Source organism: Suricata suricatta, chromosome 9 (genome assembly GCF_006229205.1).
Source record: "Suricata suricatta isolate VVHF042 chromosome 9, meerkat_22Aug2017_6uvM2_HiC, whole genome shotgun sequence".
Taxonomy (NCBI): Eukaryota; Metazoa; Chordata; class Mammalia; order Carnivora; family Herpestidae; genus Suricata; species Suricata suricatta.
Window position 1 is genome coordinate 40,011,935 of NC_043708.1, and position 23,216 is coordinate 40,035,150.

At 37.9% G+C, this 23,216-nt stretch overlaps 1 protein-coding gene across 4 annotated transcripts in view; it reads right to left on the bottom strand.

The window, feature by feature from the left end:
- Window positions 1–2,784: 2,784 nt before the first annotated feature.
- KIAA0586 (KIAA0586 ortholog) overlaps window positions 2,785–23,216 on the bottom strand; it is a 117,027-nt gene continuing 96,595 nt past the window's right edge. For all 4 annotated transcript variants that reach the window (XM_029951481.1, XM_029951482.1, XM_029951483.1 and 1 more), the window contains exons 31-32: window positions 11,159–11,224; window positions 2,785–3,119 (exon numbers count right to left, since the gene is read on the bottom strand). In XM_029951481.1, the coding sequence (XP_029807341.1) occupies window positions 2,968–3,119; window positions 11,159–11,224 (218 nt within the window). In that variant the 3' untranslated portion in view covers window positions 2,785–2,967. The remainder of the gene's footprint in view (window positions 3,120–11,158; window positions 11,225–23,216) is intronic.

Here is a 23,216-nt window from a genome sequence, read left to right on the forward strand (position 1 = left end):
TCTAAAACTATAATGAGGGGATTTTTGTGATAATAATCCTGTTTGTTTTTCTCCAATGCATTTTCAAGATAGTCTTTAAGACTGCAACCGAAGTGTGATGACCAAATGATGATTCTATACTAGGAGAGACAAATTCCTTGTGTTCAACCTTCATACCCTAGGAGAGGCCAAAAGGAAGGATGACAAATCCATATATGTCTGCCCAGCCTGGTTGGTAGGTATTGATACCACACTACATGCCCAGTGCCCTGCACAGTTAATTTTTGTTAAACAGTACACATATGGACCTATGATAGGAAGAAGGACTTCAGTGGGATTTCTCAGCAATATCACAGAAATACTAAGAATTCAGCTCCCTACTATTGTTCTAGTTACTCAACTATAAGGAAATACCAGAGCATCAGGGCATTTTTTTTTAAAGATAAAAATGTTTCAAAAGCAGAATTATTCTTGGATTAGCGGTGGTAATCCACCATGAACTATTTTATTAATTTGATAGAAAAATGTTTTGAGTTTTTAGTAGAAGAGCAATAAAACTGGTCTAAATACATGTTTAGCATTTAAAAAGCAAAACTAAAGAGACCAGGACAAGGCAAGTGATAAGAAATATACTGAGCTAATCATCTTTTTAAAATAAAAACATTTATGTACATTCTACTAATGTGCACATAAAGCAAGTTTATTTTAGGATTTATACCACGGGAGCATTTTGAATGCCTGCTATCCTGGTGTTAAGGAATGTAAGCCCAGCAATATTTACAGCCTTGATTTTGACAGAGTCTGCCTCTTAGCATGTTTCCTGAATTGTTCATTCTAGAAGTTGGAAATTATGAAGTTTTTCAAGATTAGAACATCAAAAATGCCATTTCATTTACTTCACACACATAGGTTATCCCAAAAGGATTTGAGGTGGCAGGAGAGGAGTATATAGGAGCAATGCTGGACAGAAACAATCCCATAAAACAAAATACTGATAAGTAGACACAAAACTTGAACTTTTTTTACTTGAAAAGCTCAAGTAAACATGGAGTGGAATAAATAAAAGATTATACTTCTACCCTAAAATTAGACAAGTCGACTTTCCTACAGTTAGAGGAGAAAAACCAACAACACCTTAAAAAGTGCTCTGGCTAAACTTCATAAACATCCTTCTTAAAAAGAAGCTATAGAAACCAGAAACCAAGGGGTAATGTTTAAAATGAAGTAGTGTTCTCCCTATCCATAGATTTGTAGATGAATATCAAATATGAATTATGAACCAGAGAATAGCACTTTTTTCTGCTTAATGGAAACCATTAGAAGCAGAACCATCTAAAAGATTATTCCAAAGAAAAATAGGTTCTAAAGTGAAAACCTAAAGCATTTCAGTAATCAAATATCTGAGAGAAGCTTGAGGACCTAAGAAGAAATGTGTGTGGAAGGCTGACCCATTTTATACGCTCTTGCAGCTTCTGTCTTCAGCGAGAAGAAATCCTCCAACTCTTCTTAAATTCCCCAGGCAGAGGGCCCTCCTGGAAGCTTAACGAATTCTTCACTGCTCTTGAGTGGTTCTTAACCTTGAATGTACATTTTAATCACCTGGGAAGCTCTTTTTTTCTTTTTGAATACCAAGGCCCAGAACCCATCCCAGATCGATGAGATCAGAATCCCTGAGAACGGAATGTGGGCATTTTTAAAGCTCCCAGAGGCTCTAATATGCAGCCAGGGCTGAGACCCACTAATAACCTAGAAAAATGCCAAGGAAAGTCAAGGATGACCATGGTTACTGTGTGTCTGAACTTCAGTTGTAAGAGAAAAAAATGCTCAGGGAGAGGAGTTTTCTTTTCTGCTAATACGAAGTTACCCTTCCCATTGCGCTTACCCTCTAGCGCAAGATGCTTCCATTCCTCAAGATAATGACACCTACCATGACTGAGGTCCTACCTGGTGCCAGGCACTGTGCTGAGCACCACCCCTAACATTATCAATAATCCCCATTATCCTGCAAAACAAGCATTAAACCCGTTTACCCAGGCAGCCATGAAGAAGGGACTTAATGTGCCCCTATCACAGGGCACAAAGAAAGTGGAATCTGGACCTATGTATTTCAAAGTTCCCCTTTTGTTTTCTTTCGATTTTATAGATTTGTGCTTTGAAAGGTAATCTAATCACATTTCAAAGGTTTAAAAAGTATAAAGGTTTCTAAGGTATATAAAAAGTAAACCTCACTCATAATTTTTTCCCGTCACAACTGAAGTTCAAATACACAGTGGCTTCGGTCATCCTTGACTCCATCAATGAGCTTATCACCTGGCCCCTCAATCTCCCTCCGTGGAAACAAACAGCAGTTTCTCGTGTATTCTTGCAAGGATAGTTAATGCACACATCTGCACACATATGTATATGAGTGTAGGTGCGTGTACACACCATATACTTGGATTCCTCCCCACCCCGTTTTGAACGATGGTAGCTATTTTGTACATGGTTTTTTTCATTTTAACAATATTTCTCAGAGACAATTCCACATTGACACGCAAACATTTTACAATTCTTTTTTGTACTACATAGTATACCACTGTACAGATTGGCTATCACTTTTTCAGTCAGTCCCTTATTGATAGGCATTCGGTTGCTGCCAATTATTTGTGGTTATAAACAAAATGATATGAACAGCCTTGAGAAGCATCATTTCATAACTGCAGATAATTATACCCATAGAATAAATTCTCAGATGTCAAAAGTCATGCTCTTTCCACGATTCCATGCTGCCTCAGGCCTCTAGGAAATAACTCAGGCGCACAATGATTCATATTTTAAAATTAGTTTATTTAAAAAATTTTACCTAACTACCCAAATTATGCTTTTTACTTTAACAAAAAATTAGAAATCATTTTTTTCAATAACCAAAATAGTCGGAGACGCGGTTTTATGCCAGAGAAAACGGACTTTGAAACCAGGGGCACAAATGTGCTGGGTCTCACTTCCCTTTCAGAAGGTGTCTGCTCCCGAGGACTCCGTGTCCTCCTGGACGGGGCTAACGCTCAGGGACTGGCAGCAGTCCTCTGGCTTCACTGAGGGCAGCGTCACAGACACTCTGGCGGGTGACGTCTGCGATGTGACAAGTGGGACTGCTTTGCCACCTGGAAAAAAGGAGAAACTCATTCAGCTAAACAGACACGTCCTGAGCATTTATGTGCTTTAAACCTTCTTAAATACTATGGGGGGATCAACACAAGGATTGCATATGAGGTCATTTCTCTCCAGGAGCTCAGAACTTGTCTGAGATGAACGACACCTTCCTTCCTCCCGCTCCCGCCCCTAGACAATTATAGACAACACTTTAAAAGTATGTTATAATCTCAACATTTATGCCCCCCCCAACATTCATATGTTGAAATCTTTATGATGGATGTGACAGTATTAGGAGGAGGTGCTTAGGTCATGAGGATGCAGCCCTCACCAACGGGATTGATAAGAGAGGTTCCCCAGAGAGCTTGTGAGCCCCTTCCACCTGAGAAGGCAACGGCTATGAACCAGGAAGGGGTGACTGGACTTTGGACCCCTAGTCTCCAGAACTGTGAGAAATAAAGTTTCTGTTGTTTATAAGCCAGCTAGTTGGTAGTGTCTTGTTAATGGAAGCCTGAATGGACTAAGACAGTACACAAATGCCAAAAGTTGTGGTACGAATGCCGAATGCCAGGGAAGACCAAGCAGGGTGAGGGCCTGCACTTCCCCTCTTACTGACGGAGTGACCTTGGCAAAAGGTTTCAGCGCTCAGAATACCAGCCCTATGTTAAATGGGTTAGTAGCACCGGCCTTGCAGAGGGTAACGAGGGTAAAATAGTATCAGTAAAGAGCTTGACAACAGAGCTTAGCACTTCGTAAGTGCTCAAAAACCAGGAGTCACCAGCACCACTAAATGGTACTATTTAATATAGTACCATCACTACTATGACCAGCAAGTAAACAGTAAAGTCCAATTCAAAAACACACTGGAACAGCCCGAAAATAAGGGCTTGCTGTTAAAGTTACCAGAAAAATGTGATTTTTTTTTTAAAGCAATGATAGGAACCATGTGAAAACCATCTGAAGTCAAAGGTTGCCAAAGCACTTCACTCCTTTTCCTACTCCTAAAAAATGGACACTCAACTCAGGATCATGTCATTCATCCTCATTTCTGAGTGTCTAAGAGTGCTGTGCTATTGGTTAGCAAAACTGGTAGAAGGAAAGCAACGTCCAAGGGAAAAAAATAATAAAGTGATCATTCAAATATCATTGACATTTGACTTTGGAAAGTATTTTTCTCTATAAAATAGACTTTTCTTCATCATCTCTACATCTAGCCAAATACAAAAAAAAAGCTTCCACTCCACGGATTGAGGGTAGTGGGAGGCAATACAGAAGCTGACTGGTGGCAGAGGAGACACAGTTGGGGATGAAGAATTCATTAGTATGTTAAAAAAATTCCAGATTTCACTGTAAATGTCATCTATCTGCCTATACCCTAATTCACTTCTTTAAGTTTAAAGCACACTGTCTAAGAAAATGAAGAATGACTACTTGCTATTAAGACCACAAAGATCCTTGTTTCAAATTTTATGGCCTTACTATATATACATAAGAATAATAAGTGTCTTAGAAACAAATTATCTTTAACAATCTTAAAGAGATCTGTGAGTCAAGAGTCATAGTAATTTTTCTAAAGCTCCTTTATATTTTTCAAGTAGTTTTCACAGTAATAAAGTGGAATTGTCTGTAACATTTTTATAGGGACCACAGTAAAAGCAGACAGTTCTGGAGATTTCAATGATGACTCAATCACAGCTGTCCAAGATGATCAGAATTCTTGTAGGAGCCACATTCCTTTCATTTTAGGAAGTATTATAAAGGCTTTTAATATCATACCATTCCTTTTTGTTACTTGTGTCGATTTCATTTTTTTTAAATAAAAGAAGGAAAGGTAATAGGGTTTGGCATCATTATAGCAACATTATAAACTCTAATACCATAATATAATCTTTTAAGAAGGAAAGAATTTTGATGTCAACTTAAATAGAATACATTTTTAAATAAGAAAAGACTTTTTGAAATTTACCTCTGTCAGGATATGATAAAAACTAAAATCAAGAGACAATAAGAACTGCTTTTAAGAAAGATCAAAAGGGGTGCCTGGGTGGCTCAATCGGTTGATCATCTGACTCTTGGTTTTGGTTCAGGTCATGATCCCAGGGTCATGGGATTGAGCCCTGGGTCAGACTGAGATTCTGCTTGAGATTCTCTCTGTCCCTACTCTGACCGTTGCCCCTGCTCGCATGCTCTCCCCTTCTCTCTAAAATAAAAAGATCTTCAGAGGGCATAAGTATTATTTAAATATTCTGTCATTTTATAAAGTCATGCACACAAAAGAAGTATCTAAAATCAGAGCTTACTTCATCAATAAAGTAAAAACTAACATAAAGCATAACTAAAGCCAAAAGAAAAATTAATTTTCAACCCATAAAAGTTCAATGTTACCTTCCCCAAATTAGTAAGAAAAGTTCCATTCCTTTAGTTACTTGTACATCTGTCAAAAAACCACACTGATACTAGATATTCTTCTCTTCTCTGTTATCTAATGTCACAAAACTGCTTTATATGTACTTTTATTTTCTATTATGTGTACCAAATTACTGATGAAACTGCTCAATGATATAACAAGAGCTACAGTTATTTTTTTCTCAGATCTTGAAGAAATTTACAAGTCTCAGAGAACATATTAACTTTGCAGTCACTGCAAAGTTATGCTACTTTTCGTAGTTAAGGCCTGTTATTTATACAGCAATTCAAAATTTTGCAAAGATCTTTTCCCCAGCATCTTATTTCATCCTGACAGTAATTCTGAGAGACAGACAAGGAGATTGAGGCCCAGAGACATTAAAGTAGGCTTTTCCAAAGGACACTCCCACTAGCTAAACTTCTCTACAAGCCTACTGTACGTATGACGCTGAGATGATGCTGATTCACAGATGAAAAAGAAATAGCCCTCATCCTCAAGAAGCTCATAACCTCAGAGTGGCGATAGACACGTATAGCAATACTCAGTTTAAATAAGGGGAGGTAGCAGTTGAAGTAGGATTTAAAAGAAAAAGGAGGGGCGCCTGGGTGGCCCAGTCAGTTGGGCGTCTGACTTTGGCTCAGGTCACGATTTCACACTCCGTGGGTTTGAGCCCCCCGTTGGGCTCTGTGCTGACAGCTCAGAGCCTGGAGCCTGCTTTGGATTCTGTGTCTCCCTCTCTCTGTGCCCCTCTGCCTCTCACACTCTGTCTCTCTCTGTCTCTGTCTCTCAAAAATAAACATTAAAAATTTTTTTGAATAAAAGAAAAGAATAAAAAGGAAAAGAGAACAAAATAAAGTCCATGTAAAATCAGCATGTTAAAGGAACTCTGTTCTGCTGTCCAAGTACTGATGGGATTGGAGGAATGGAGAGAGAAGGCTATAAAGAAAGGTCAGGATTAAGTTCTGTAAATGATGATGAGTCACAAAAGATTCTGAACAGAAGAGTAAGATGACCAAATGTAGTTTAGAAAAGGGAATTCCAACAGCTATGTGCAACATAAGGAGAGAGGAGAGAGATCTATGGGAATAGTCCATGTAAAAACTGATGATCCTTGTCACTGGAAAGAGATAAAGATGTTTTGGAGAGAGACTCAGAACTGATAAAGAATTGAGTATGGCTCTGAAATTACAGGGTCAGTTGACTAATTAGGCAGTAATAAGAAGAACACAAACGAGCTTGCGCTGGTGGTGTACAGGTGTGTGGAGATCCTGGGATTGGTTCTATCCCTGATGAATGTGGATACCTACAAGATGTGTGAACTGACTTTTCCGGCAGGCAACTGGAGTCAAAGGTTCAAAGACTGGAAGGCAGTTTTAGAGACAGAATTAGCAGTCATCTATATAGATAAAATAATTAGAGTAATGAGAACAGTGATCACCTAGAGAGAGAAAACAGACTGAGAAGGGAAATGAAGGCAAAACTACAAGGAAGGACAAAGAAAGGTAAATGAAGAGAAAATAGAGGAAAAACAAAAGGGAATGCCAGAAAGATAAGAAGAGACCCAAGAATGAAGGGTCACACAAAGTAACAGATGGTTTAAAAAAAAAAAAGTCTACTATAATTCATTAAATTAATTCATAACTGGTGGCGCTGAGACAACTCATTGCTTTTCGTCCTACACCAAGTATCTTCATTGCCCAAAACACATTACTTTTAAAGGTGGTTAAAATAAACTCCATTGGTGTAACATGCAATGGCAGGGGCAGGCAAGGAGAGGAGCATCGATGATGTTTTAAGCTTTCAAGTCCCTTTATGAGAGGTCAAGTCTGGGGTCCAAATGAGATCTACTGTCTAGTCACTTGGGAACAGCCCCATCCAAACTGTTAGTGTGAGGCTTCTGGAATAGGACAGAGCTGGGTGCATCCATTTATCTACTCAACAACTATCAACTGAGCACCTACTATGTGCCAGGCACCGTTCCAGATTCTGGAGATTGCAGCAGTGAAAAAACAAAGGCTCGGATCTCACTGCCATCATATTCCAGCTGAGTGTAGGGCAAATGACAAACAAGTTAGGAAATAAACATATAATATGTCAGAAGGCGGATAAGTGTTGTAAAGAAAAACAGGTATGGCTAAGAGGGGTAGTGAGGGATAAGAGATTCTGGGAAAGTTAGGTAATGTCTGCAAACCCTAGTTTCCTCATCTTGAAAATAAAGATAAGAATACGTTCCTCAAGGGGGCTATGCGGATTAAATGATACAATGCACACACAGCGTTCTCTATAGTGCGGGCACAGAGAAGTCACCCAAAATGGATTAGCTCTTACTTTTATGTAACTGGAAAGAACTACCCCAAGAAGCAAGGGCCCTCAGGATGGGCTGCAAAAGGTAGTCTGCTTTAGAGAGGATTCCAAATGTTTCACTGAAATGCACTAAGAAAAAACCCCCACAGCTCCAGAGGGCCTCCAAATAGTTATGCTGTTTCAACTCCAGTAATTGTGTTTTAGTCAATGAGTTCAGTTAGTAAAATGCACCTTATCTAAGGTGTTTATGTATGTGCATTTTGGGAAGACTTTTTGAAGTGTTCATTTAAACAGGCTCAACAATCATTTTGAACTTTAAAAGAGAACCTTTAGACTGGGAGCATTTTTTAAAAATCACTTTGATGACTGTTACCAGGCAAAAACAGTACCCTTTACTTCATATCCGTATGGTCCTCATAGAATTTAATTTTTTTTAAAGAAAAAAGACACCATATCTTAATAAATCATCATTAAATCAAACATAAGTTTTCTACCTGTATTAAATGTAGTGTGCAGCTTTTAAAGTTTGACTTTACATCATGTCGTTACTCTATGATGTAATTGTTTCAACAGCTGTTTTCAGAGTTTTTTTTTTTAAAGAGACTACTCCTTGATTCCATGGGTTTGCAGTACGGCATTTAACTTGGCAAACATTTAAGCTGGGATGCCATTGAGTCAGACCATGCATTTAAAGCTTCCTAAGACATATTTTAATATGTCTTTTAGATGTTTGAAATTCAATTCTTTTTGTTTTAAAAATATTTAAAATTCATAAAGAAATTTTATGTTTGATGTTGGATTTGTAAAACTAAAGAACAGAAAAGTTAAAACTAATTTATGCTAAGTAATACAAGTAATAATACAGGATTTTTAAAATTATTTAATTTGAGAGAGAGAACGAGAGAGCAAGCATGTGTGAGAGCACAGCAGGGGAGGAGAGAGAGAGAGAGAGAGAGAGAGAATAATTCCAACTAGGCTCCGCACTGTTAGCACAGAGCCAGATATGGGGTTCAAATTCATGAACCATGAGATCATGACCTGAGCTGAAATCAAGTCAGATGCTCATCTGGCTAAGCCATCTGGGCACCCCAATAATATAGGATTTTTAATGTCCACTTAAGATTTTGCCTATGAAGTTGTATTTTATGTGTAAAAAAAATGATTTACCTTTATGTTGTATGTATATTTCTAAAAATATGCCTAACTTTGTAAAAGCTCTTTGGGTTTAGATAATGCATTTCATCATCAGGTTTTAGATTCTGACTCTAATCCTCAAATATTTGGTAACCCATTATTCTATCTCTGTTACTTGCAAACTGTGAGGAATCCAAACAAAGCATTCTCTCCTAACACAACATGAGACAGAGAAAGAAGAAAAAGTTTCCTCAACAGCCTTACAGAATAAAAGTATAGCATCTCCAACTCTTCATTCAGATTAAGTAGCACACAAGGCCCAAGGGATATATATATACAAATTTGTGGCATTCTTCTGTGAGAAGATGAACAGACAGTTGAAAGGCTTTAAATTGCCTGGATTTGGGTTTTTCTACATGAAAATAAAGATTGGTTTCCTAGAAACCAAATTTAAAAGTAAAATTAAAAAGGAAACAAATGTAATCATCTTTAGTTCACGGGCATAAAGGATCTTAAGCATGGATGAATGACCAGGGATCTGTGAATGCCCTGAAAAATTACGAAGTTATTTTCACGCAAGTACAGTCTGAAGGGAGACAGATGGCATAGCTTTCAGTGCTAAAGGGATGGGTGCCCCTCAAATATTTAAGAACCGCTGACTTAGAGGATATCCCAGGCCCATGTGCAAGTGAATCACATTCTCTGGGCTGTTTTTTCCAGCAGTAGCAGCAGCAGTGAAATACAGGAATTCTCCTCCTGTTACTTGTGGATGCCTTATTCCCTTCGAAGGTGATTTGGTAATTTGCACTTACTGAACTGCATTGTAATTATTTGTTTATGTGTCTGTCACTTGCTCTGAACAATAAACCCCTTAAGGGCATGGACTGGGACTTCTAGCCTTTGCTGACTAGCACAGTAGGTACACAGTGAGTATCTGTGGCCTTATCATCTCAATTGTTATTTGCTTGTGGGTCTGTTCCTGTTGAACACGTGCTTCCGCAGGACAGTGACTCTGTCTTATTTACCTCCACATTCTACAAAGCTTTAGCCTAATGGTAAGCACACAGCGGGCCTTGCAAGGATTGCTCAACCAAACTGACTTGCCTCTGCCTCAAGAATCTGTGGTTTCTCCCAGCTAACAGCTTGCTTACATTCGCCGGGACCAGATCCTGTCTTTAAAATCAGCCCTGAGTTCCAGCCAGGCAGTTGCTTCCCAGCTGTCTGTGAAAATGTTACAGTATTTCAGCTGTATTTTATTGAGCTCTTGAAGCATTTTTCCTGTCCACCCTGGGCTCATCGACTCTCATTTTAATTCCTTGTCTAAGCAGCTGCTAAACTATCCTGCTGCATTCAATTCTCCTCACATACTCACCCCAGCTCTACAGACTTAGCAGCACCATAGCTGCAGTGCCTGAGAACAAATACTAACGAGTGTGGAGGAAGAAGGTGCCAGGTCATTGGATGTGAAGTTCAGTATGTGATATTTTATTTACCTCTGCTTTCCAGAATTAGTCACTGTTCAACATTTCTTGACTGACTGCCGTGTTTTAAAAGGGTGATCTTTAAAATGTTACCCTAGTCTCATTCCAAAACATAGGAACATGTTCTAGATATAGAAAACCTATTGCATGTTTCAAGTTTACCATTGCTTCTGTTTTTAAAATGAGTTGACAAATGCTTATTTTGAAATGTGTAATTTAGGATACAAATAAAGTAGTTCCTATAGGAAGAATAAATGTATTGGCACCTGTAAAAACAACTCCAATTCTTTTTCCTCTAAAAAGCAATAGTTAATGTGAAAGGTTTGTTTCTTCTTCTGCCAGGTTCCAGCTGCTTCACTTTGTTTAAAACTGACTTCAAAGTTTAAACACTGTCCTGTCCCAACAAATAACCTCCCCCAGACGGAATTATCTCGAGTACTATCCTCAGTGCTCTGAATGCCACACCTGCAGCCTCTTAATTCAACATTTTATAAACTTCCCAAAGGGAAATGAAACATTTTTTTCTGTCCCCTGACTTGTGCTTTTTGGAGGGCTGAGTTCAGCGCATGAGTTCTATTACAGGGGGTGAGTTTTCATATATTTGAGAAGAATTTAAAAAGTGTACTTAGTATCTCTACTGTGCTTATTGTTATGAAAGAAATCATAAGAAAATGAAAAATCTGAAGAGCTCCAAGTTCAACAACTTTTAAAGTAAAAATCTTACCTGTAAATACAGATGTGAGGTACAGACTGGGCTCAATTTGTGTCCGATCCATGTCATCTGATGAAGCTACATTGAAAGTTTTTTTCATAAGAAAATCCATTAGGCCTAGAAATAACCACGATTCCTTCCTATTCACTAAAAAGAACACAAACGACATGCACTCCCATAGTCACGCTCATAAACCCACGTACACCGAAGCCTGACCTAATGGCCTTAATATAAAGAAGGAAGATTAAGGGACTGAATTTTAATGATTATCAATCAAAAGAAATACTTTACCTAATGGATTATTATCTTTATGCATCAAAAATGAGGGAAAGGGGGAAGCAAAGAATCATTAGAGAATTTGCAATTTGTATTAAATAAGAGAAACTCGTGGACCGTTTATTCCAAGGATAAAAGTTTTCACAGATTCTCTTACTTAAGGATTTAATGGTTACAAAAAGAAGTTTAGAATCTCCCTTCACCCCGGGCCAGCCTGGGGCGGACTGCCCCACACAATCTACGTAACCAGTCATGTTGTCAGAGAACACAGAAGAGCAGTACTCTGTTAAACCGAAGCCGAGTTTTCATATCAAAATGAAGTAGGCTGGGGAACAACTACCACTAGGGAAATATGAAGTCAACTTAAATAACTGAAGACAGAACCTGCAGCACATGTGGTTCTCCGGCCCACAGACACCTGGGCACCAACGGCACATGCCCCTGTCACTGGCATCTGCTGTGAATCTGTGGTCTGCAACACAGTCAGGCAAGAACTATCAATATCCGCTATTCCGAACAAATCTTTAGGGCAGAATGACTCGGAAAAAATGGATAGGATTGTGGAATCAGTATTTTCTGATTTTCTCTAAAAATCAGTATCTCCCACGTTGCCTTTATTTCACAAAAATTTCCGGTGGATTTGGAAGAAGATATTTAAATGAACATGACTTTAAGCACTGCATCATTGATTAAAGCAAGCAACAGATTCTCACTGGTGACAAGTGTTCACGTTCAACTATTATAATCATCCTGTTGGAAATCTAAAAACTGAGTACGTCAAAAAATTAAATGCAATACAGATGAATGAAGAAAAAAGCTTAAAAAGAATAGTTTTAGAAGAAAATATAGTTTTATGAAGGTAAGATTGTGGGCAAAATACAAGTTATCTGTTATATATTGACCATCTGCAAATAGACCAAAGTTAAATATCCAACTTTGATATTGTTTTAAAAAAAATCTTTAAATACATTAAAAGTGCTTACTATGATCTTACTGTATTAAACGCTGTCTACTTTCACTTCCTACTCTGCCTCTAAGTCTCTGAGAGGGAGGGAGAGGTTACTGCTTGGCCCCTTTACAGCTACCTCTCCAATTCTGCAGAGCACCTATGGGACAAAGGAGGGGCACAGCGATATCAGTCAGTCCCGCCCCAGAGGCCCCTTCTGTTCAAGAACCACTTTTTTTTTTTTTTTTGGTAGTAAGGAAAATTAAGTAGCAGTCTGCTCTGTTCTGAAGTGATTGCTTTAAGGCCCAGAATTTAAACTTCTCTATTGTGTTATGGTAAAAAGTAAGCAACACCATCCCCTTTCATACCAAATAAAGCTGGGTAGAAACTAAGAAAAGAAAATCTACCGTAGGTCTAGCTAGGATTCCATTAAAAAATTTTATGTGTCCATCATTATTATATGAGGTGTTGTAAAAACCACAAAGAAGAGTAAGACAGTCGTAATCCTCTTTAACTATAAAGACAAAACTACAGAATTGACAATAGTGAGCAAATCTTCCAATTAAGGTTCCTGTTCTACCTCCAGTATAAGGGATTTTAAAGACTAACAATTAATTGAGCTCTCTGCCTTTTAACATCATACCACTTCTAGCTGTTAATGTTTCCATTCAGTAACTCCAATTCTTTTTCTATTCTTGGTAACTTCTCTTTGCCTCTTCTTGTTCTAGGGCCTTCTTTTTTTATTCTCTTAAAGAAGGTACTATGTATTATACCTTGCTAGCTTTGGAAAAAGGAGCTGTGAAACCTCTTCTAAACAGTGATTTTTCAACAGAGGGTTGGCGTAGGGAGATGGGAAAATGTGAATCGCTTTGGGGGCTTTTTCTAACAAGGGCTCCCTTCCATTCTAATAGGCCTACACTCCAAAGTGGCTGTTATCCCCCAATGGGACCTGCTGCCACAATGAAACACTCCTGACAATTGTTAAGAACCTAAATGTGAATTTTATACACTGCATATTCTTCGCAATAAAAAGGGGCATGTTTTCTAAAATTCAAATTCTTTGCTTAATAAAAACATTTTCCTGAAACTTTCAAAAACAACAGCTCATTTCTGCTTTATTAAAACAATGAATTTTAACTAAAAAAAGAACTATTTCACTACTCCAAACCAAAGCATACTTTAGTCATCTCTTCGTGACATATCCAACAAAGCGGCATTATTAGTAAAAACATCTAAATGGAAATAATATGCTAAATCTGTTATTATTTTTAAGATGTGCCTTCAGTAAGTCATTTCATTGGCTGAAGTGATTTACTGCAATACTGGGATTTTCATAAAGGAAAAGAAAAAAAATAAATGGTTTCCCTCCACTATCCTTCCTTATTTTCCCTAAGATGCCTAATTCATTCTTTATGTATAGCTGCTCAAGAAATATCCAGTTGACCAATGTTTCTGCAACCTTTATATCAAATGGGTATACTACTCTGTGATCTTTTAAATGTCATTTTCTAGGGGAAAAAAACCACTTTTTTCTACTCATTCTACATTGTAGTATGTAAAGTAAAAAAAAAAAAAAAAGTTGCAAATAACTGACAACCAGACACTATATTTGAGAGTCAGCTGCAAGCCAGCAGCTAAGAGCACAAACCTGGAAACTAAACTGCCTAATGTAAATCACCAAGCCAATGGGCACTAGCTGTGGATATCACCATTTTGTGCCTTGAAATCCCCTTCTAGCTCATGGGCTCTTATGATCATTAACCCAGACAATGTATGTAAATAACTCCAAGCAGTGCCGATATTTATTACTCAACAAACGGTAGTTTTGTTACTTTGCGCCTTGTGATTATTTTCTAGCTTTTCCCAACTTACAAAAAAATCATTCTTCTTCATCATTTTGAAATAGTTTTGGACAGGGAGACTTTTTGTTGAAGAAAAAGCAACAATGCTGCTCAGATATTGCAGAAGTTGATCTGCTAGGGATCCCAGAGATCATTGTATTCTTCTAAGAAGGAAGTCAAGATTCAGAAAGGGTAACTGACAAATCAAAGTGACCTATTAGTGGAAGGGACTGAAGACCATAGCAGAACAGTTCTTATGTCACCTCCCAACTTTTTCATACTTTTCTACTAGGATATGTCTTCAGATATTGTGACCTGTCAGAACAATCAGAAATTCTCTCTTCTACTTCTAAGAACATTAGCAAGGAAGGAAACATAATGTTTAAGAGCACAGCCTTTGCTTTCAGAGTAGCACTACATTTGATTCCCAGCTCTGTCATACGTTAGCTATGTGTCCCTGGGCAAAGCACGTAACCTCTCCGAGCCTCAGGTTCCTCAAATACAAAATGATAATAATATGATCTACCCCATCGGGTTGACGACGGGTCTTAGCAGAGTACCTCACACGCAGGAAGTAGACACGGGTGGTGGCTACTATGTGCTGCCAATATTATAAACGTAAACAAAACTCTGCCCAAAGTGAGAGACAGTCTTGATTTCTGTAATAATTTCTCCTAACAGTAATAAAAAAAGTAATAAAAAAGCAAGCCACTATCTCAGTATCAGAGTTGTCTATTGTCATTTATTCCTTTTAACAAGTGGCTGCCTCATAATTCATACTTGCTGGTAAGGAGGTTTACTGAAAGGGTAAGTATTGTGCCCTGCAGGTGAGGATTACAGTAGCGAACACAATGTATACCCTGACCAACATGATTTAAAACTGCTTATCAAACGTGTCTCTTATACTTCTTCATCCTACTGCTCAAAACTGAAGAAACATAACACTCATTGGTATTTAAGTCAAAGGCTGAGAAGAGAAAATTTCCAAATATTCAATCTACAAATTTCTATAGAAATTAGGAGTCGGTAATGCTAACTAAAAATTGAGTTATAAATTACCTATGAATATACTTTATCCTTTTTCCTTTACCACAAAATATGAATGTGTTAACCTTTATCTAAATGTTTAAAGATATCACAAAATCAAAACAAGTGATCTGAGATTTGGAAATGGAGTCCAAGGCTGGGAAAGCAAGGATACTGATGAAAAAGCTTTAAATGAGGACATACAGTGGTTACTGGGATAGTAGTACTTGTACACTATGCTTTTCCCAAATACTCATCTTATTTCAGTATTTCAGCTTTTATTTTAATTTTTTAGATGTTTATTTATTTTGGAGAGAGACAGAGTGTGAGTGGGGGAGGGGCAAAGAGAGAGGGAGACAGAGTCTGAAGCAGGCTCCGGGCTCTGAGCTGTCAGCACAGAGCCTGATGCAGGGCTTGAACAAATGAACTTCGAGATCATGACCTGAGCCGCAGTCAGATGCTTAACCGACTAAGCCACCCAGGCACCCCTTCAGCTTTTTATTTTAAAAGGTTATTCAAAATCTTGTTGCTACATGGTGCCAATTTGAAAGGAGGCCACATTCTTTTTCTTTCTTTTTTTTTTTTTTTACATGTTATTGTATTTCAAAAAGTGGTATTTCAAAGGAAGCAACCTGGCTTTACAGTGTTTGTACTCTTGTATTTACAATTTTTATTATTGACTTGAAAGTTTATCTTTTGGTTTTTAATACTATCGTTCGTAAGAATCACCACTATAGCAATTCTTAAATCTACACATTGTTATGTTAGATTATGATCTTAAGCAAATTCTTTAGGGACTATTTAAGAAAACTCCATGGTACTATATGGCTATTAACTGCAAAACAAGGATATAAAGTTGAAGGCTCCAAATAATAAATTTTTTAGCTCACAAGAGTATTTAAATGGTGCCATCCAGAGTATGAAACAAAACCTAATAAGGAGAAATCTAAAATTAATAACGTTTAGAATACCTGCATCTTTTATACCAATTTGAGTTCACTGGGGCAAAAAGGGAACATTATTAGAGTAGTTAAAATATATAAAAATAAATTAACACCTTTTAAACAAATAATCTGGCCAGATTAAGCTACTTATTGGCTGCCTATCTAATACATGTACAATTCTCTCCATAATAGCATTTTGGAAATCATATCTTGGCAGGATAAAAGCTTATATTCAACTGCCAAGAAGGTGACTGGTAATTTGGTAATTCAGAAAATAGATGACCCACCTATCCTGAATGCAGACCAAGCTTTATTTGAATAATGTACATTTAATTATGAAAGCTCAATAAAAACCACTTAAGTATTGAATGTATTGCTGTGTGGTGTTACTACAGAGCTCCTGCCTTTTAGGGGCAGGAATGTCTAGAGGAACATTCCAGCATTAAAATTTGGTTAAGAACTGAGAGGTTCGATGTTTTAGTAGACAATTTTATCTACGATGTACTTCCTGTTGGTTGACTAGCCTGTGACACAGCTACTAAAACAAATTCCTGTTAGATAATTCTTTATAAAAGCATGCCATAATGGTCTGATAACAAAAAGAATCTTAAAAATTACAACAGGCTTGCCTCATGAAAGAAGCCATACATTCTCTATGATTTCATTTATTCACGGTAGACAAGTGAGAGAACTAGGCAAAGCACAGCGGTTATCCTTGTGGGGTGGAGACTGTAACAAAGGCAACGACGGGGGGCTCTGGGGAGTGGGGTGCTAGCGATGTTCTGTTTCCTGAGCTGAGTGTGGGCTACACGAGTGAGCTCGGTTTTGGGAAATTCTTTCAGCTGTATACTCATGATATGTGTATTTCTCTATGTATATATTATACTTCTGTTGAAATTGAAAAAAAACCAGTAGATTGGTTTCGCAACTATAGGGTGGACTCCTTCACAGTTGTGAACTGTTTTCCAATGACTGGAATAGCCAAATAACTAATTTTACTAGCCTTTAACATCAAGTGAATAGCTCTAACTCATAGGCCAGACTGCTAATGGCCAAGACAAGTTCCCTTCTATTTCTTTTCTTAAAATCCTGAAACACCAGGGAGCTGACATTATTCAGAAGCAGGAGGTGAGTTCCGTTGTTGCTGTGGTTGGCTCCATAGGACTCACTACTTAGGGGAAACTTGATGCTCTATGACAATTAGCTACTCAATTTATTTGAAAACATAAACTAAAATTATTTTACCTATCTTGAAAGTATTTCTAAAACATTAGTATGTTCTGTAAAAGTCATTTAATTCTTTTTTGGTGCAAAAGCTGTTTCACTTTATGAAACAAGGTGACATCAGAGCTACATTTAAACTCTTATTCAACAACTCATACAACTTTAATTACACAAGGCCACAGATGGTTACAAAAGGTCACTGTTATCACATTCTTATAAGTGACATTTGATGGCTAACAAAGCTGGAGGCAAAGTAACTTCCTAACGGTTACTAAGCACTTTGAACCCAAGTGCTTCTATGGTTTACATACAGAACATCCGTTTTCTGAGATGGCGATCCTTCCTAAATATGAAAACATCTCTCAAGTTACAACCTTTGACTATCACTAAAATGACACAGTATTATGTGTGTAGCTTTTACAGTAGATTTTGCCATACCTAGCCATTCCTAACTAAATTTGGAAACAAAAATTAAATGTGACATAGTGACCAATTTACTTCCCCAAGGTCAGACCGGGAAACTTTTGAAAAAGAGTGAAAGAATGAAAAATGAGCTTTCCGATCCAGGAATCCACTAGAAAATAAAAACACCACCATTCCACATCCTAAAATTAGAGCTTTAGAGACTTTCTGTGGACTAGTAAGTTTTCGGGGTGAGGGGTGGAGGGGGAGGGTCGGCCCCTGCTCACTGTACACACGACACCAATGGGAATAAGGGCCAGTCCGAGTTCTACGTTACCATCACTCTGGGTAATAGCTCCAAGCTGTGAGGCACAGCTGTATAGGCCCTGCCAGCAAGGCCATCGCAGCCGGGCTTTGATAGCATGGGGCCCTGAAGTGTCAGGATACGGAGAAGGCAGCAGTTGTTGGCTGTGAAAACAGTCTGATACAAACCAGATGGGAACTTACTAGATGGGCAACACAAAGGAAAACAATTGGCTCATTCAACAAAGTCAGGCCCCAGCCCCAGAGAATTCACAGAAGACAATAACAGTCACCCAGATTTGATGCAAACAAGAAACAGCCATGTGGTTACAGTTTAAGGAATTGTTTTCACTCAGACTAAACAAAGTTTTGATTTCTAATTCTTGTATTCATTAATTATAGTTCAGTGTACGAGCCTTTCTGTCAAAGACAAATATTTCCTTTTTATAATATATACTTTTGTGACACCAAGAGAAATATATGGGGACATAGAAACTAATTTTGTGCTGTTTCCTACAAAGTGTTGTGAACACAGGCTAAGCTCTTTCAAGAAACTGGACAACTTGGAGAGTGACTGCTGGTGCTGATGCAGCAATTAGAAAATACCCAACATGGTACTTCCATGACTTCCTAAGTCTGATTTGTTTTGATGGAGGCAGAATGACACAAAAGGCAGTAATCAGAAAGTTATCAGGAATACTTTTCTATCTAAATAATTTTTTCTGACTTCATTACATGGGAAGTATTACGGCAATTATATCCACAGAGAAGAAGAGCCAGCATTCTCCCTGACTGTGTGAAGCTCATCACACTAAAAAGTGCCTGTCAGGTCTCAGATGACAAATACAACCAAGAGTAACAATTAGATTTTAGGGCACCTTTTTGGCAATGACATTTCACTTAAAAACTTCTACGTATTGCATAACAGAGTAATTTGTTTTGGTATTTGAGAAGAGTGTATGTTGCATTCTAGCTTAAGATAATTCACAGCTGCATTCTCCCCCCCCCCCCCCCCCACTGGAACTCCCAGTACAATGTGGGCCTCTGCATTCACCACTAATTAAAAAATACATCCAAGAAAGCCTTATGTCTATAATCACCATTCTTTGGTGATGGATAGGAGCCTATCAAGGAAGTTGAAAATAATGGTATTTTCATGTACACATTTGAACATACTTTATCATTAAATAATCCTGGTTTGTTTTGTACATTTATAATACTAAAAAAAATGAGGTTTCACAGAATTGTGAAAATTACTGTTGCACAGGAGACACAACTCAGGTTTATTAGATTGCATGGGCTGTATTTCCAGATTGTTTTCACTGACTCTTCCCACCCTAAAAACTGAGGTCAAACACTCAGAGCCATCTTTCATGTTGCAAGAGATTTTTCATGCCTTGCAAGGTAATTCTGAAATAGACCAGAGAAACAAAAGTGGCTAACAACTCGGTGTATGAGGTTGATGCAGTTGTAAGCATTTCCAGCCAAATACATTTCCCCTTGCTCTCTGGGGCACATCCACACACAGCCCACGCACCTTTTTTTTTCTTTCTAAAGTCTAAATTAGTGTGTGGCAATGATGTTGCATAATGGACCATTTTGACTAAATTTAATTGTCACATCCCCGAAATAAGTCTGTGCTTATATTGTTAGCTAAATTCCCCTGTAAAAAGTAGGAAAGGAAAAACTAAAAAGTGTTATTTATTGATCCTTACATAGAGGAAATTAAGAATAAATATGTCAGCTCTGTTAAAACTTTGTTAAAATTTTTCTCAGCACATGGAATCAACTCTCTCACATAATGATTAACCTGGGCGGTTTGTCTTGGATTTATCAGTAAGTGTATTTGTTAGACTCTGAGTTAACTTATGAAAAAAAAGAAGTTGTTAGCCATTTCTATTATTAGGCATACTGATAATTATTTACACACTTCTTCAGAATCCGCCCATTTCTACTTTAATGGAGTACTTATATATATAAAGATATCAACCTAATGAACTGGGATAATTTTATAAGAAAAAAAGCCAAGTAATTATATTTAATAAGTTTTACCTCATAAATAGATCTTGATGTGATTTCAGAGAATAAGACAAGGGCCAGATCATGCCAGGCCTTTTAGGTCATGGTGAGAAGTCTGGACTTTATTCTGATGCAAAAAGACGTCTTTGGAGGGTCTGAGCTGGAAGTCATGTGATCTGATTCACATTTTTAAAAAATCACTCTTGCTCCGACTGGATAATAGACAAGTGGGGAGCAAAAATGTACATAGGAGAGAACAGTTGAAGAAGTTCTCAAAATAATACTAAGGTTGAAAAATATTATGCTTAAAAAATCAACTGCATACCTGCGGAAGGTAGAAAACTTAGCTTGATATCAAGTCACCAAAAAAACCTCTTGGTCAGTTTTATTGGAACACTGGAAACCACAATATGGAGGAACAGTATTTAATAACTTCTGTAAACACGGAGATAATCTAAGCGTAGTGAGGTTCACCTCTCTGAACCTCTGGTTTTCCCAACTGTGTAGTAAAAGGCACAACAATAATAAAAACATCTGTACATACTCACAAGTTTGCTGTGAGAACGAGAGCTACACTGCATGAGAACTCTTCAGCTGTAAAGCACCTGACAAACTCTGGTTTCATTGTTGTGCATTTGGGGAAGAAACAGATTGACCATACTTGGCGAGGACTGTGTTCCCAGCATGACTCTATGCGAGATATACTGCTTGGAGTACAGTCAAATTAGTAAGGAGCTTGGGAACATTATATAAGGAAGAGTAAAAGGAGCGTAACACACAGACTTTGGATTATGATTGCTGCCATCAAAAATCTGAAACACTGTCCTACTGAAAGAACTAACACCCATTAGGACAGAACTAGAACCAATAGTGTGAAGTTGTGGAAAGACAAATGTTAATACAGAAAGAATAATCCGTGCTTTCCAACTGTAAAACGTATAGCAAACCAGCGTGTTCCCTATACCGTGGGGTGATCATCTCTTTGGTCTAATTTCCCTTTTGCTGGCTCCCTTTCCTCTATTGTTAAATCTTGAAAATGTTGGGATCTTAAATCTGGGATGCTGCTCTTCCCTTTTCTATACCCAGTCCTCAGGTCATTTCATCCATGCCCGCAGCTTTGAATAGTGTCTACATCAACAACTCTCAGATTTACACCCCCAGTCCCAACCTCTTCCCTGAGTTCGAACAACAAACTGCCAACCTGATTCTTCACGTGGAGATTTATTAGGCTTCTCAAACTTCACATGCCCTGTGCGAAATGACTAATTTCCTCCCTCACTCTTCCCAGCAAATGACGTCATCATTCGCTCAGTAACTTTTGGAAACTTAAGAGTAATTAATCCTTGCCTGTGCTATCTACTATACTACACATTTGATCCACTCTAATGAATAATTTTTGAAATGAACTTATTCTTCAGTAATTCTATCAGGTATAGCATCAATATATGTTTAGCCCGAACGTGACCACTGCGACGCCCCGACCGGGGTCCAGGCCACTATTATCCCTCATCTTGACAACCGCAGTAGTCTTCTGGTTGGTCTCCCTGCTCCCGGTACTGTCTTCCTGTAGGGTGTTTTCCAGCTAGCTGCCAGGGGGATCTTTTTAAAACTGTAAATTAGAATTTGCCATTCTCCTGCTCAAAACTTCCACAGAAATCTCATCATACTCAGAATAAAATCCAAATTCCTTCCCAGAGACCACAGGGCTCCACGGGATCTGCTGCCTACATTTTATTTCCCATTTCCTACCGCTGGCCCCCTTGCACACTCCCCTCCAGCCACGCTGGCCTTCTTGCTGGTCTTGGGCACAACAAGCTCATTCCACATCCAAACCTTCATTCTTCCTACTCCTTCTAGATAGAATACTCCTCCTCAGGGGCTTGCAAGATTTCTACCTTCACTTCATTCTCTGCAAATGTCACTCCTTCAGAAAAAAACTTCTCCAGCCAAATAATTTACAGTAGCAAACCATTTACCTTGCTCCCTTCATTATTTATGACCCTGCTTTATGACTTTTTAATTGACACTAGAAGTGCAAATTGCTATCAACATTATTTTTGAAATAAATAAAGCAATACCTTTAAAAAATGTCTTCTTTTTATTTGGAACTTATTTCAAACTTGGAGCAAAATTGCAGTACCATAAAGAAATAAAACCCATATGTCATTTACCCAGAATCACAACTGTTAAGCTCTTCCCCTGTGTTTTAGGTTGGTGTGATATTTCTCCATGACTGCATTCATGTTATGCACTCTTGGGTACAATATTAGTAGAATACTACATAGGAAATGTTGGGTCCTGCTCAGCTATCCTATCTGGACAGCACACAGTGTTTGGCCCCTAGGGTAATATTAATTTTGATTACCCAATCAACATACTAGCTTTTGTTTTCCCTTTCAACTAATGAACCAATCTATGAGGAGATACTTTAAGACCACACAAATATCCTTCTCCTCATTAAAACTTCCTTCTACATTTAGCATTCATTGAGGATTCCTACCTTATCTAATATTTATAAGGATGGTTGCAAAATGCTGGCTTTCCAGTATTAGTACTCCCTCCACATTTGTCAGTTGACCCTCGGCATTCTTCTGTAAATGCTTTATTTTTTGTAGCACTTATCATCTGAAATTTTTGTAAATTTATTTACTATTTATAGGGATTTGAATTGTTATGTTTACTACAGTATCCCAAGGTGATGAACAGTACCTGGCACATAACAACTACTCAAGAGTGAATAAATGAATGAATGAGTACGTGAATAGAGAGAAAGAGAAAAGAAAATTGTTTAAAAAAAAAAAAGGCCCCTGCACTAGATGGGAAAACAGTGACACATTTGATCCAATACAAATTTACTGAGAATCCACCATATACAGCGTTGTGCTATAGAATGTAAGTGGAGGAGAGATGAATGAAATAAGGTGACACTCTCTAGGAAATTTAGTTCCTAGAGAAGGAGACAGGCTATAAGAAAATACTCCTACAGAGTACGATTCTAATGAGGGCTAGAAGTGAAGTATATGCCAAATGGTATGGGCCCTTCAAGGACAGAGTGGCTCAAGAATGTCTATAGGGAACGGGGATATTGT